General features: G+C 39.8%; 1 protein-coding gene across 1 annotated transcript in view; it reads left to right on the forward strand.

The window, feature by feature from the left end:
* Positions 1–1258: 1258 nt before the first annotated feature.
* The window catches only part of DCP1B (decapping mRNA 1B), a 60626-nt gene continuing 48346 nt past the window's right edge, over positions 1259–13538 (forward strand). Inside the window, exon 1 of the mRNA XM_026863505.1 lies at positions 1259–1447. Within this exon, the coding sequence (XP_026719306.1) occupies positions 1259–1447 (189 nt within the window). The remainder of the gene's footprint in view (positions 1448–13538) is intronic.

The raw sequence follows: 13538 nt of genomic DNA on the forward strand, positions 1-13538 counted from the left end.
TCCCCCCCCCCCCGCCCTTCATTTGCTTCCCTTCACTTTGTTTAGAATGAGTAGGTGTATAAAACTGGTCATTTCCATAATGTATTTCATTAAACACATGTTTTTGCATAAGAACTATATTTGCATAAGAACTTGCACATGACCAGAAAACCCTTTTCTAACCTAATCTGACAAAGGTTACTAGCTGCTCTGAACAGACATGTATAATAGGACATTCAAATATATATATACAAGATTTCTTGGAATACTACATGGAAAAAAAATTCTTAGTGTTTGGTTCCTTGGACCTCTCCCCTCTACTGTGCATATCCTAACAGCATGCTGGGCCTGCATTCCAAAAAGTCATTTGATAGCTTCTTTTCATCCACTTCCCTGGAATAACACCCTCTGATACATGGCTCAAAAGTATGCACTTGCCTCCCTGTAATGGGCAACTCAACAGTTGACAACATACGGTAAAGTCAGTTCACTTCCACAGAACAAATAGTGACACCTGATCTTATTAGCCTTTTCACTCTCCTGAGAATCTTTATGTAATGTTGCATTAGTAGCCTTTACTAAATTAGAAAACCAAAAGGGAAGATAAATCAATATGAATGTACGTTTGCTGATATTGATTTTTCCCCTCATAGTCAGCATGGGAATATTGTGGTTCATATTAATATAAGGAGTGGGAGAGCTTTAAACGGTTCTGCCTGGATAATTACCCAGTAGTTTTGGAAACTTCTTTAGCCTATAATTTTGATCTAGACATTTCATGAAATCAAATCCTTCTCATGAATAATCATGTTAAGATGTTGACAATTTCTTGATGCAGATTATCAACAAGATGACTATGAGAGACATTCAACCTGTTACTCATGAAAAAGGATGAAGAGTTGGGCAATGTGAAGGTCAGTGGTAGCCTAGGCTGCAGCAAACATAATATTCTGCCATTCAACATCCTGAAAGGAGCAAGGGAAATACTGGAAACACAACTCTGGAATTCAGGATATATTTCAGCTTGTTTAGGAATGTACTGTGTGGGATCCCACAGAAGACAGCCCTGCAGGGAAAAGTGGCCCAGGACATGTGGTTGTTCCTCACAGACCCCCTCTTCAGTGCACACAAGCAGGCCATTCTGATAGGCAGGAATAAAGCAAGCATGGCAGAAACTTAGCAGGGATGAACAGGGAACTCCCATCTGAGCTCAGATGTGAAAAAGGAAGTATGGGGAGGGTAATAAGAGCAACCAGATACCCAGGAGGAATACACAGACATGGCCCAAGAATACAGGGATGGAGTCAGGGAAGCCAAAGCTCAGAGGGAGTTGGAAATAGTGGCAGATATGAAAGGCAAGAAGTGCTTCTGTAAGAACATTAGCAGTAAAGGGAAGACTGAGAAGAATGTGGACTCACAGCTTCGTCTTGCAGGGAATCTAGTGGCAAAGAACATGGATAAGGCTCAGGTACCCAATGCTTTTTTGTCTTACATTTTTGTTTGTATTTTTTCCTTCCTAGTAAGGTTTGTCTTTAGGCCTTCTAGGTCTCTGAGCCCAGTGGCAGTCTGTGGGAGTGGAGCACTTAAACCAGTTGGACATACAGGGATCCTTGGAATGACATGAGCTGTATATGAAGAGATGTGGAGAGATGTGGCCAATGTCACTGCAAGGTCACGCTCTCATTTTTGAAAGATCATGACTATCAGAGGAAGTTTCTGATGACTGGAAAGACAAACATCACATCCATTTCCAAGACTGAGGACTTAGGGAACCATAGGGCAGTCAACCTAGCCAATTCCTGGGAAGATTATGGAGTAAGTCATCCCAGAAGCCATATTCAGGTGCACAAAGGACAAAAAGGAACAACCAAACTAGATTTACAAAGGCAAAACATGCCAGACAAATCTGACTATCTTCTATGGTGAGAGGACTGGCTCTGTGGACAGGAGGAGAGTAATGGGTATCACTTACCTTGATGTGAGCAAGGTGTTTGACAGTCTCCCATACATTTTGTAGCCAAATTGTATCTAAATGTGGATTGAATAAGTAAGAAGGTTGAAAATTTCCCTGGACTGACGTGTTCAAAGGGTTGTGATCAGCAGTGTAAAGTCCTACTGGTGGCTAACTGCTAGTGGCATATGTCCCTCAGGTATTGAAGTTGGGGCCAATACTGTGTATCAGTATTAATGAGCATGATTATTGGAGGGAGTGCACTCTCAGTTAGCTTGTGGATGATACCAACCCAGGGGGAGAAGTCAATATGCTGCAAGGCAGGGCTGCTATCCAGAGAGACTTCAGCAGGCTGCAGAAATGAACTGACAGGAACCACATGAAGTTCAAAAATGCAAAGTGCAAAATCATGCACCTGGGATGGAATAATGCACCAGTAGAAGCTGGGAAACAGCTTTACAGAAGAGGGCCGAGTGTCCTGGCAGACAATAAGCTGAACATGAGCAAGTAGCATCCCCTGGCTGTGACCTGCACCATGGACCTAATTAGCAAGAATGTTGCCAGCAGGTCACAGGGTCACATTCTGTGAGACCACTACTGGAGTACCTCACCTAGTTTTGAGCTACCCAGTACAAGACACTGAAATACTGGAGGAAGTCTGGAGCCTCTTAAGAAAATTAGGGGGCTGAAGCACATGACATATGAGGACAGGCTGAGAGAACTGGGCTTGTTAAGCCTGGAAGAGATGACTAAGGTAGAACTTGTCTTCAGGTGTTCAAGGGGAGGGTATAAGAGAAGTTTGTGCCAGCCTCTTGTCAGAGGTACATAGTGAAAGGATGAGAGGCAGCAGACGAGTCACAAAGAAGGAAATTCTAATTAGACATAAGGAAAATAAATTTCATTATGAGGGTGGTAAAAGACCAGAACAGGTTCCCCAGAAACACTGTGGAATCTCCATTCTTGTTGCTATTACTTTAGCTTTAAATCAAAGATCCGTTCAGATCTTGTACCTTTAATGGAAAAGGAAAATTTGGAATTTTTTTTTTTCTGTTACTGTAGCAGCTTAAGTACAGTATTTTCATTCACAGAACAAAGATCATATTCCTCAGTACCATAGGACACCTGAGAATCAATGAAACTACAAACTTAACATAGTTATAATTGTCTCCTAGCATAGCAGGATGAATTGACCATCTTAAAGGAAAAACCCATAAGCCAAGCCATTATATTCACTTGCACTGAATGAAAATGGAGTTATCGTTGATGGAGTTAATGCAGATAACTGAATGCTAGAGGAAATAAAACTTCATAAAAGCTTTACATCATTTTATTGCTTCATTTTCAAGTAAAATGAGCCTCTCTCCCCTTTTAGGCCCTTTTTTCTTTTTTTCTTTTTTTTTTTTTTTTTTTTTTTTTTTTTTTTTTTTTTTTTTTTTTTTTTTTTTTTTTGGTATACAAACACACATACATATACTACCTAAAGCTCAGACAAAACAGCTTGGTTTATATAATTTTGCAAATAGCAACATCCAAGACAGAATGTTAAAAATAGTACCCTACGCCTTTTCCTCCCTCTATATCCTAAACCACATTTCAAACAGCAGTCTCTATTGACATACAGTTACTTTTAGGATATAACGTAACTGCTATTTAACAGTTGGAAATAACGATACTAAGACATTTGAAAATGGTAGACTGTAGCATATCTCTTGGAACTGTACAGGGGGCTTTTACATCTTGTGGCAACTGTTGCCAAGTAGTAGGGAAAACAGACATGCTTTCTAGCAGGCTTTATCCTTTCATAAATGCTTCCTTAATCATTACAACATTTTTCTTGATGGTCAACCAACTTCTCCTACCACTCCTAAGTCTATGTCCCTTTCTTCTTCAAGCAGGCAGAGAAAGTGCATGTTGTTCTATATCCTTCAGAGACAAAGAGACAGAAAATGTATGTGATGCTGTATCTGCTTCCTAATTGCTCAGTGCTGCATGAGGAGAGACTCTTCATACGTTCTGTTCCATAACGGCAATCACTTCCAACTAGGTCATGTCACAAGCAGCGATTAAAGTGACCTAAAAAATGGTTGTGGCAGAAGGGCAGTTTCCAGTAATGATGGCACACTGTTTACCCATCCTTGTGCTCAGCATTTCATTCCATCAAAACCTCAAAACAGTCCTCTTAGTCTACTTTCAGTTATAAAATCTAATTGAATTTTTCTGGCCCAAGGTATACACAACTCTGTCCTTTCAATTTCATTTTATTCTTAGCAGGTGTCCTATTCTGGCTGCAAGCCTCCTTCAGTTTTGCCCCAATGCTAACCCTGCCTTCCACTCCATCATGGCAAGCCTTGTTCCACCTCAGCTCTGTTTCTTGTACTCCATCCCATTCTTCCTGGTTCTTCTGTCCCCTCATCTCATCAGCTGTGACTCCACATGCATCCTGCTTCCCCAGTCTGTATGCTCATGTATTATATCAACAACACAAAACTATCACTAGTTCTCTTTCAATCCTTATCTCTCCTTTATAATCCAGTCTACAAGTTGTGTCATGCATTTTCTCCCCCCTCCCCCTTTTCTTTTTGATTCAGAGATATAACCAAACAAACAGGCTGTCTGTTGCATCAGAAAGAAAAAGGAAATTGACATTAATTAGAATAATGACTAAAGGAGTTGTTTAAGATGTTAAACTCCCATTTAAAAGAGTGCATCCTCAGCAAGTTGGCACAAACTAGGAGATGTGGCTGATATACCAGTCATGCCACCATCCAGAGCAACCTCAACAGGCTGGAGAAATGGGCCAACAGGAACATCAAGAAGTTCAACAATGGAAGTGCAAATTTTTGCACCTGGGAAAGAACAACCCGATTTGCCACCCAGCTGGAAAGCAGCTTGGCAGAAAAGGACCTGGCAATCCTGGTGGACAGCAAGTTGAACAAGAGCCAGCAATGTGCTCTTGCTGCAAAGATGAATGGTATCCTGGGCTGCATTAGGAAAAGGATTGACAGCAGGTCAAAGTACGTGATGCTTCCCCTCTACCCAGCCCTGGTCAGGTCACACCTGGAGTACTGGGTCCAGTTCTGGACTCTTCAGTACAAGAGAGCCGTGGACATACTAGAGAGAGTTCAGCAAAGGACCACAAAGATGATTAAGGGTCTGAAGCCTCTCTCTCCTGGTGAAAGGCTGAGAGAGCTGGGACTGTTCATCCTGGAGAAGAGAAGGTTCACCAGGATCTTATCAATATATATAAATATCTAAAGGGAGGGTGCAAAGAAGGCAAAGCCAGGCTCTTCTCAGTGACAGGATAAGAGGCAACAGGCACAAACTGAAACAGAGGAGGTTCTTACTGAACATAAAGAAATTAAATTAAAAAAAAAATACAAAACAAAAACCAACCCACAACTGTGGGGTGACCAAGCACAGGCACAGGCTGCCCAAGGATGTTGCAGTATCTTCCTCATCAGAGTATCTAAGGTCCTGGGCAACCTGCACTAGATGCCCCTGCTTGAGGGGATTGGACAACATGACCTCCAGAGGTCCCTTCCAATCTCAACCATTCTGTGACTCTGACAGCACCATGAAATACATTGTATTATCTGATCTGTTAATAACGGAACTCCCTCAGAAGCCATGTAATACTGTTTCAGAAAGAGCTTTCCTTAAAGTTGAGTAGTAAGTCAAGAGTAAATAACAGAAGCAACAGAAAAATGTCCTGAACTTGTCTTAGTTTTACGTGGCCCTGTCAGGTTTACTAGTGCCTAAATAACATGGCAATTTCACTGCAGATCACAAAGCAAGTTCATGTGAAGTTTATAAAATTAAATTAGGATGATAATAAAATTAACAGATTTGGACAAACCAGCAGGAAAAATTAGAGGAAGAAAGAAACCTCAGACTGTTACTGCTTATGGAAGTTTTTCTTTGAAAAATCCATGTAGTTCATGTTTCTGTCAAGAAAGGTAATGTGCCTGTAAATTTAATCTGACAGAAGACATAGCACAACATCACCAGAAAATGACAAAATCAGATTGTAGGAGAGGGACTGCCAAACACCTTCATAGCTCTCAGAATTCACTGGGGGAAACAAATTCACACAAGTGTAATAAACCCAGACTCAGATACCCACTGGAGGTTTGTTCTGCTAATACCTTTAGTTTCCACTTCAAAATCTCATTCAAAGTGCTTAAATCTTCTACTGGTTGCCTGCTGGAAGATGCCTTTGCCCAAATCCATCCCCTCTAAAAACCAGGGATAGATTGCATTCATTGTTTCCAAGGGCAACACTTCAAGGGTTATCAAGTTTTATCTTTTGGTACTGTTACACAAATCTCAGCTCCTTTTTCTACCTAGGCCTTTCTTCCCATATCTGCAAACCCTAGAGCAACACAAATAATAATCAAAATGAAGAAATAAAATCAAAATGAAGCATTCTTAAGTTTCGGGAAGAAGCAAGTAATTGCATTTAAAGCACAGAGGTAATTGTGGATCCTTATTACAACATGTTGTGTAATGAAAGAAAAAAGTCAATATTCAGTTTGAAAGGAAGGTTACTTAAAACAAGTGTGTCATTGGTATTTCCTAGCCAAATAAACCCAGTGACAAATAAAAATGATCACCCAAACTGTTATACCAAAATATAAAGATCATGCTATTTTAAGTTACGTCATCTCACATTAAAAGATAACGTACGATAGTTTTTAAGCCTAACTTTAACTGCAGAAGATAAATTTCTGAGAACCTTCACAAGCTCTTACCACCTGCTGGAGCAGATATGAAATAGCCATTTGCATCAAAAGAATTTCCCCATGGCAATTTTCATGAGAAGCTATCAAAAATGCAAAAAGATCAGGGGAATATTTGAGGCAGAAACCCCACTTCACTTGCTTGGTTATTTTAAGAATCCTTCCTTATATCATAATTTATCAGTTGTAGCTCTTTAGAATTCAGTATTGTTACAAACTTCTAACTTCATTCACTTATGCCATGTCTAAAGCTACAAAATCCTTTACAGTCTTTAATAAACATTAACATTCTTCATTTAAAAAAAAAAAAAAAAAAAAAAGCAAACCAAAAATATTCAACAAAAACCAAGAAGATACTTCTGTCAGTTGAGAAGGCAGTAATACATATTATCTTCTTAGAGTAAAACTGTAACAGCTACAGGCATAACAGTTATTCAGAGCTTCTCCTTACTTCATCAATTAACTCAAAAAAAAAACCAAACAAACAAAAAAAACCAACCAAAACCAAACCAAACTGATTTGAAGGTCAAAAGCCATTTTCATAAAAAGACACTTTAATACCACAGGCACAACTCCCTGCGCACCTCATCCCAGGCCCTGGCCAGACAGCCCAAGTACTCCTCCAGCCTTGCTACCAGCTTCTTCACAGCAGCAACAGTAGCACATCTTTGTGATTTCCTTAATATGGCAAGAGCTTCTATGCCAGGTGAGGTGTAAAAAATGAGTTTGTGTCTTAATGTAATTATCTAATGGAACTTTTCATATTAGGAATTAATTAAATGAGGCCATCTTCTCTGTAACTTGTTGGAAAACAGCTCATTTAGAGCTACAGGTGTTTGATTCTGCCAAATTAAATGGTGATTACGTGAAAGATGTGGTTGGAAAGACATTATCTTAGGTAAGCTATAATTACTATTACATCTTATTAACCTATGGGAAATAGCAGGAATGACCTATCCTCATCAGTATTTTGGTGGTTTGTCTAGCCAATCAACTGTGTAAAGAATGAAGCTGATGGATCAAAACAGTTTATGTCAGTTTATCAGAATAGCAATAAGGTAATGGCTATCAACAATATTTTATTGATAATAAGCACATACAGTACTGGTAACAAAATTACTGAAGAACTCAAATACTGGCCAAAAATAGTTGCCTTCTCATAATAAAACCCAGTGTAACTTTTTCTTTTTAACTGTAATTATAGTGAAAGTAAAGGAACTCATAAAGTTAAACCTTATGAGAAATATTACTGAAGGAAGCAGTGATTTCTCCTACATTAAATAAATAAAGGTTAAAAAAAGCAATAAACTTTGACAGTATTTTTTCTTTGTTATAGCAGGAAAATCAACCATGTATGTTTAGAACATTATCAGCATTAGGGAGAGACTGGAGGGTGTAATCTAGAATTTTATTAAGAGATCTGACAGAATCATACTTACAGTTGTATAGTTATAGAAGTCAGGCAAAGTTTATGGATAAAGGTAACACCTTTTATTATATCAACTTGTATAACTGGGAAAAAATATTACACGCACAAAAATCTTTACATTTATAATTTTCTCATTTCTGCTCTACTGAAAGATAAGACACTGAAATCATACAGTCACTTAAAACATTGACAATCTAACACTGTTAAAAATCAGATTTTTTACTGATTAAATGTACACGAGAAAGATTTTTTTTTTTCTGTATAACACTATAGTTCAGTGCTCTCCCTTCCTCCTCCTGAAATAGTCTTTTCCTGGTATTAGTGGGTTTTTTCACCCCAGATTATGCCCTCTGAAAAGTGATTAAAGCTAAATCAAAAAGAATTTTTCACTCCAGATGCAGAATATCTACATAGGAAATTAGAAAAAAAAAAAAAAAGGTAGTTCAATTAACGATAGCATGGAACTTTCCTTTAGTTCTCCTGCAGATAGGCCATTGGCAGAAACTAGGCCTATAAAAAAAGATAAAGCTCAGTAATTTTCAACTAAACATACATCAAAAGAAAAAAGTGTAGAGTTACTATCAGAATCACTTAGCAACGCGTAAGTCAAAGAAAGAAACAGTCTTTTGGTAAAAACCCAGGCTCTTACATGCAGAAAAAAACCAACCTGCAACTGAAAATCATAGTAAATTATAATTAATTATTGCACACACAGTATGAATAATATCAGAATTTAAAAACCAACAATGCTAAATAACACTATCCCGCTTACACTTAGGGATATGGTGTAGTTGGGAACTGAGTGTTAGGTCAATGGTTGGACTAGATGATCTTAAAGGTCTTTTCCAACCTAGATGACTCTGATTCTTGTGTGGACTAGCATTTGCAGAAAATCTCAAAACCATCTCATAAACTTCACCAGGGAGCAACATTACAAACACACATGTGCATGCTAATAACTTAATGTGCTGGGTTTTAGTTGGGTCAGGGGGAGAGTTGTTTTGAGTTGGAAAGAAAGCAACAAGATTTAGTTTTAGTGCAGAGATACATTTTTTTAATAACTAGACCAGATGAAACTATATAGTCTGACCCTATATTCATTAAGGAACCTTTAGCAAGTAATAAATTACCAACAAGACTAAAATTGCTTTAATCATTAGGACTGGAGTTAAGAATCGATCCAACAGTACAGCCAACAATTTCAACTTTTGAGCAAGAGGAAATCACTCTAATGCTAGCAACTGAGAGCCTGTAATAAATGTGGGCTGAAAAGACCGTACATTTCAACAGTGTCTGGGAAGGGATGCAGCTAGCCTCCAGCACAAACCACAGAGGCACACGTTCCCAAGTGGTGAGAGCTACCATGCTGCAGAGTTGTGAGCACATTCCCAGAAATATGTGGAGCATGGGTAACTAAGCCTTGTGGGATCATCCTGGCTCCACAAGAACAACTCAGTGTTCCCCAGGAAGCCGTCATGCTGGAAAGCACCACGTGAAGACATTCAAGTGGCCCTGAATGGAATAAGAGGAGCTTATTAATGCTTCCTCAACACCCTTTCCAATAGCAGGGGCAGCGGTGGGGCTACCAGTCAGAGTGAGAAGCAAATTATGGCAGCCTTGAGAAGGAATAAAAGGGAAAAGGCAACTACTGTGCAATAACAACTCCAAAGGGACTGGAGATGAGGAAGTGAAGCAAATGAGATGCTCAACACTAAATTTTCTCAAGTGATTCCTGCTGTTTATTAAAAAAAAATTGCTGCTCAAAGAAAGGACTGAATGTGAACAAGCAGGAAAACAGTCAAAGATGTGATCTCAGTGACAGTATGAACACTTGTTTTTTAATCAGTTTTTTTCCGCAGTCAGACTTGTTCACACTGTGGCCACAGATGCACATGTGCCAGTACAGTACCAAGGTGCCAGAATGGCAGGACTGAATGGCATGGAACTTGGGACAGGGAGTGTGTATGCCCAGCAGTGCCACCAAATATATTCAGACGAAATCATATCCTCAGTGTTGATAATTTTCTGTAGGAGGCACAGCTTAGTCTTTACAAGTGCCATAGATTCTTGAATGCAAAGGCTTAACATCTGTTTGAACAATCCTTGTGAAAAGGTTTAGCCTAACCATCTTAAAATTTATTATTAATGGAGACCATAAGAACAACATGCTGCATGGATTTTGCCTTAAGTCGGTCTGGATATTACTTACACAAAATGCCTTTCATACCATGTCAAAAGCATAGGTGTGGGGTTTTTTAACAGAATAATATCCAGGTGGGTGGAAGAAAAACGTGTGACATTCTAATTGTATACTTCATGAAATTATGACATTTTGAAAGCTAGAAAATTACTTTGTTTCATAAACAAATTACAATAAAATCATTCTCACTTGATTTGATAGTTATTATCAACTACTGGATTACCGACTGTAAGCAAGTAACTGCAGTTTAAAGAATCAACCTCTTTAGGCTGTGACATTCTTGCTAAAACATCCTTAACTTTTTAGATGCAGTGACAATTCAGTGTTTCTCTTCTTAACAAGATCTTGTTTCACTGGAAAATTTTTAGTCTACTATCAAGTGATCCCATAAAGCAGGGCAGAACTAATGGCTTTATTAAGTACCTTTACTTCAGGCTAAATGGAAGGAGCAATTACATCCCACTTATATAGCAGAACAGCTGGAACCAGCAGAATCTACCTCACAGTGCAACAGAAAATACTAAAAAGGCCTCATAAGCAGCTTGACAGTTTCACTGACTCAAAATACAGAGCTAGAGAAACTGTCTGTCCAGCTATGTTAGAAAGGGGTGCAGTAATCCAGGAGGGAGCTAGTTCTAAAGCAGCATCCACGAACAGGGCACTGAAAAAAGACAAAATTTTTGACAGGCCTATTTCAAGATATTTAACCTCACAGCTTGATTTTCTTCCATGGAATTCAAGGAAACAGGACACTCTACAATCTTCCTATGTCAAGAGAAGGGCACAGGAGAGACACTTGAGATGGTCAGTCTGTCTCTAGCATAACAAACATGCAAGGCTTCAAGTACTGGTTACTACTTGGCCTGACAAAATGGGCAACAAGAGAAAGAAGGTAAGTTGTATAAGTTAAAAGACACCTTATTTCTGTTTAAAACATTTTTTTTCAGTTGGAACAGGGCTGCAGTCCATCTTCTAAATTTTGTATACTGCTTCCTCCTACCTGGTAACAATTACGAGTAACTCTTTTCAGTTCAAATTAATAGCCTTTGAAATACAGTTTCTATAACATGTTCTTCCTTATGGGACGTTGCAATACACCCTCCCCACCACTACCAAAACAAAACAACACCACACACACAAAAAAAGCAGGGCACTTTTTTGGTAATTATTGCTGGAGGGAGCAAAGGCATCTGGAAAGGTAGTAGGGCTCCAGGAGTTTGACAATTCTATGCCTTGGTGGCAAGTTGAGACTTCTTGTAAGCAGGAGAATTGCCAAAGAATTAGAGATGAAATGGTAATATGAAACTAGCACATGAGAAAGAGTGTGATTAGGACTATCTGGAAATTGGGAATTGAAAACTATCTAATCCACAGAAAGAAATGACTGTGCATCTGTTCACTATTTGAGCAATATGAGTTATCTTTCCTACTTACTACTTTTTCTTTTTGTGACATTCTATTCTGATAATTTCCAGACCAAGAACAGCAATTTTCCTTGTCCACCATGAGCCCATATATCTTCCTTGCTGTTACAGGATCTGTAAGTCATTCAGAGCTTTGCAATAAAACTGCTTAGAGCCATTTTCCTACCATGAGTATATCAACAACACTTAAAACCTTCTAAACACAAAAGCTGTGTTTCATTACAGTCCCAACTGAAACAAGGTGGCTTTAGAAAAAGAGGAACTAAGAGTAAGATGGTTTATAATAAAAGGGTATGTACAGAGGTTTCCTCTCCCACTATATGCTTGCAGAGCAAGCTGTAGGTCCTTATTCTTAGTAACGCAATTTTTAGTGGTCTTCTGGGCAACAACAAAACCTACATGTTCTCTCCCAAATCCCAAAGAACAGCCCCTCTTTTTGTCCTTTCTGAGAGCATACCCATTCCTCAGTCCACTTAAGAGACTCACCGTCCCTGCATTTAATACTATGAATTCCCAGCTTGCTGTCTCTCAGTTCTCTTTATCCCCACTTCACATTTATGGAAGCTTTTTCACCTGGGCTTGCCCATTTGCTCTTGGAGCAGATGCTACCGTTCAATGTCAGTCTTCATCCCCTATGTCCAGCTACTGCCCTTTTTAAAATGTTGTGTCAGGGATATTGCAAACAAACAAGACAGCATCCATTCCCTTTGCCTTTAGTTCTTCTAGGGTATCCCATTCTCTGGAAGAAAACTTATTGACCTATTGCTTCTGTACACAGAAGGTGGTAACTCCTTCCAAAATTGCTATGTCAGTCTGAGGTGATGAAGTAAAAAAAATTTGCTCTCGCAGGGGACAAGTTAAGCAGATGTTTTAAATGTGAGTACGTATTGAGTTTATCTTCCTGCCACATAAAGCTCATGTATTTGCTGTAAACTGTTGATATCAATAGATTAATAATAAATATGTCTGACAAGAAAATATGGTAACTAAATTCATGGTCTTGTCCATCTGTTCCTCTGCTGTTTGTATATTTCCATATCATAGTATGCTTGTTTATGTTTCAGCTGCTTGTCACATGTATGTATGTATATATATGTATATATATATATATATATATACACCAGGGCTGTATGATGGCTTAGTTTGCACTCATGTTCTTTTTGCCTTAAGTTCTACGCAGAAGTCTGTGAGTATATGCTAGCAAATACAGACGATGTACATTCATCGATCTGAACCAACTTTTCCTGTTTTGAGTGCTGTGCGTGTATTGCATCAGTGTCGTTTGAGCAGACAGGAAGCACTCACATCCCTACAGACACATGTGCTTACAGACACACGTGCTCACTTTGCAGTGTCTCACATGTACGTTCCCTCCACAGGCACACCTGTGCACACGAATGTTCCTGTACATATGTAAAGTCGAGCCTACGTGGCTTCAGCTCCACCTTGGCACGTGGCTCTCTGCTCTCCTGAGGCTGTGTTGCGGTGCGCACCACAGCTTCTTGCGCTTAGGCTAATGGCTATGTGGGGAGGGCGAATGGCTCCCTGCTCGGCACAGCGAGCGCCCGCGCTCTGGCGGCACTCCCCGCCGAGCCTGGCCAGTTCTCTCAGGCCTGCAGCCGCGGGAACCATGTTGTTCCTCGGGCGTGCAGCTGCCCCTCTGCAAAGGAAGGCAGGCAGTGGCCGCCCCACGGGCAGCGAGAAGCCCGAAAATGAAGGGTGCCGGCACTGCGGGAAAAGCAGCCAGCACAGGCGGGTCGCTGCCGGAGGAGGCGCTGCGAAGCCGGCTGGCCCTCCTCGTCCCCTCGCGGCCGGG

The sequence above is a fragment of the Athene cunicularia genome (assembly GCF_003259725.1).
Source record: "Athene cunicularia isolate RWA chromosome 1 unlocalized genomic scaffold, athCun1 chr1_part2, whole genome shotgun sequence".
In the NCBI taxonomy this organism is placed as follows: domain Eukaryota; kingdom Metazoa; phylum Chordata; class Aves; order Strigiformes; family Strigidae; genus Athene; species Athene cunicularia.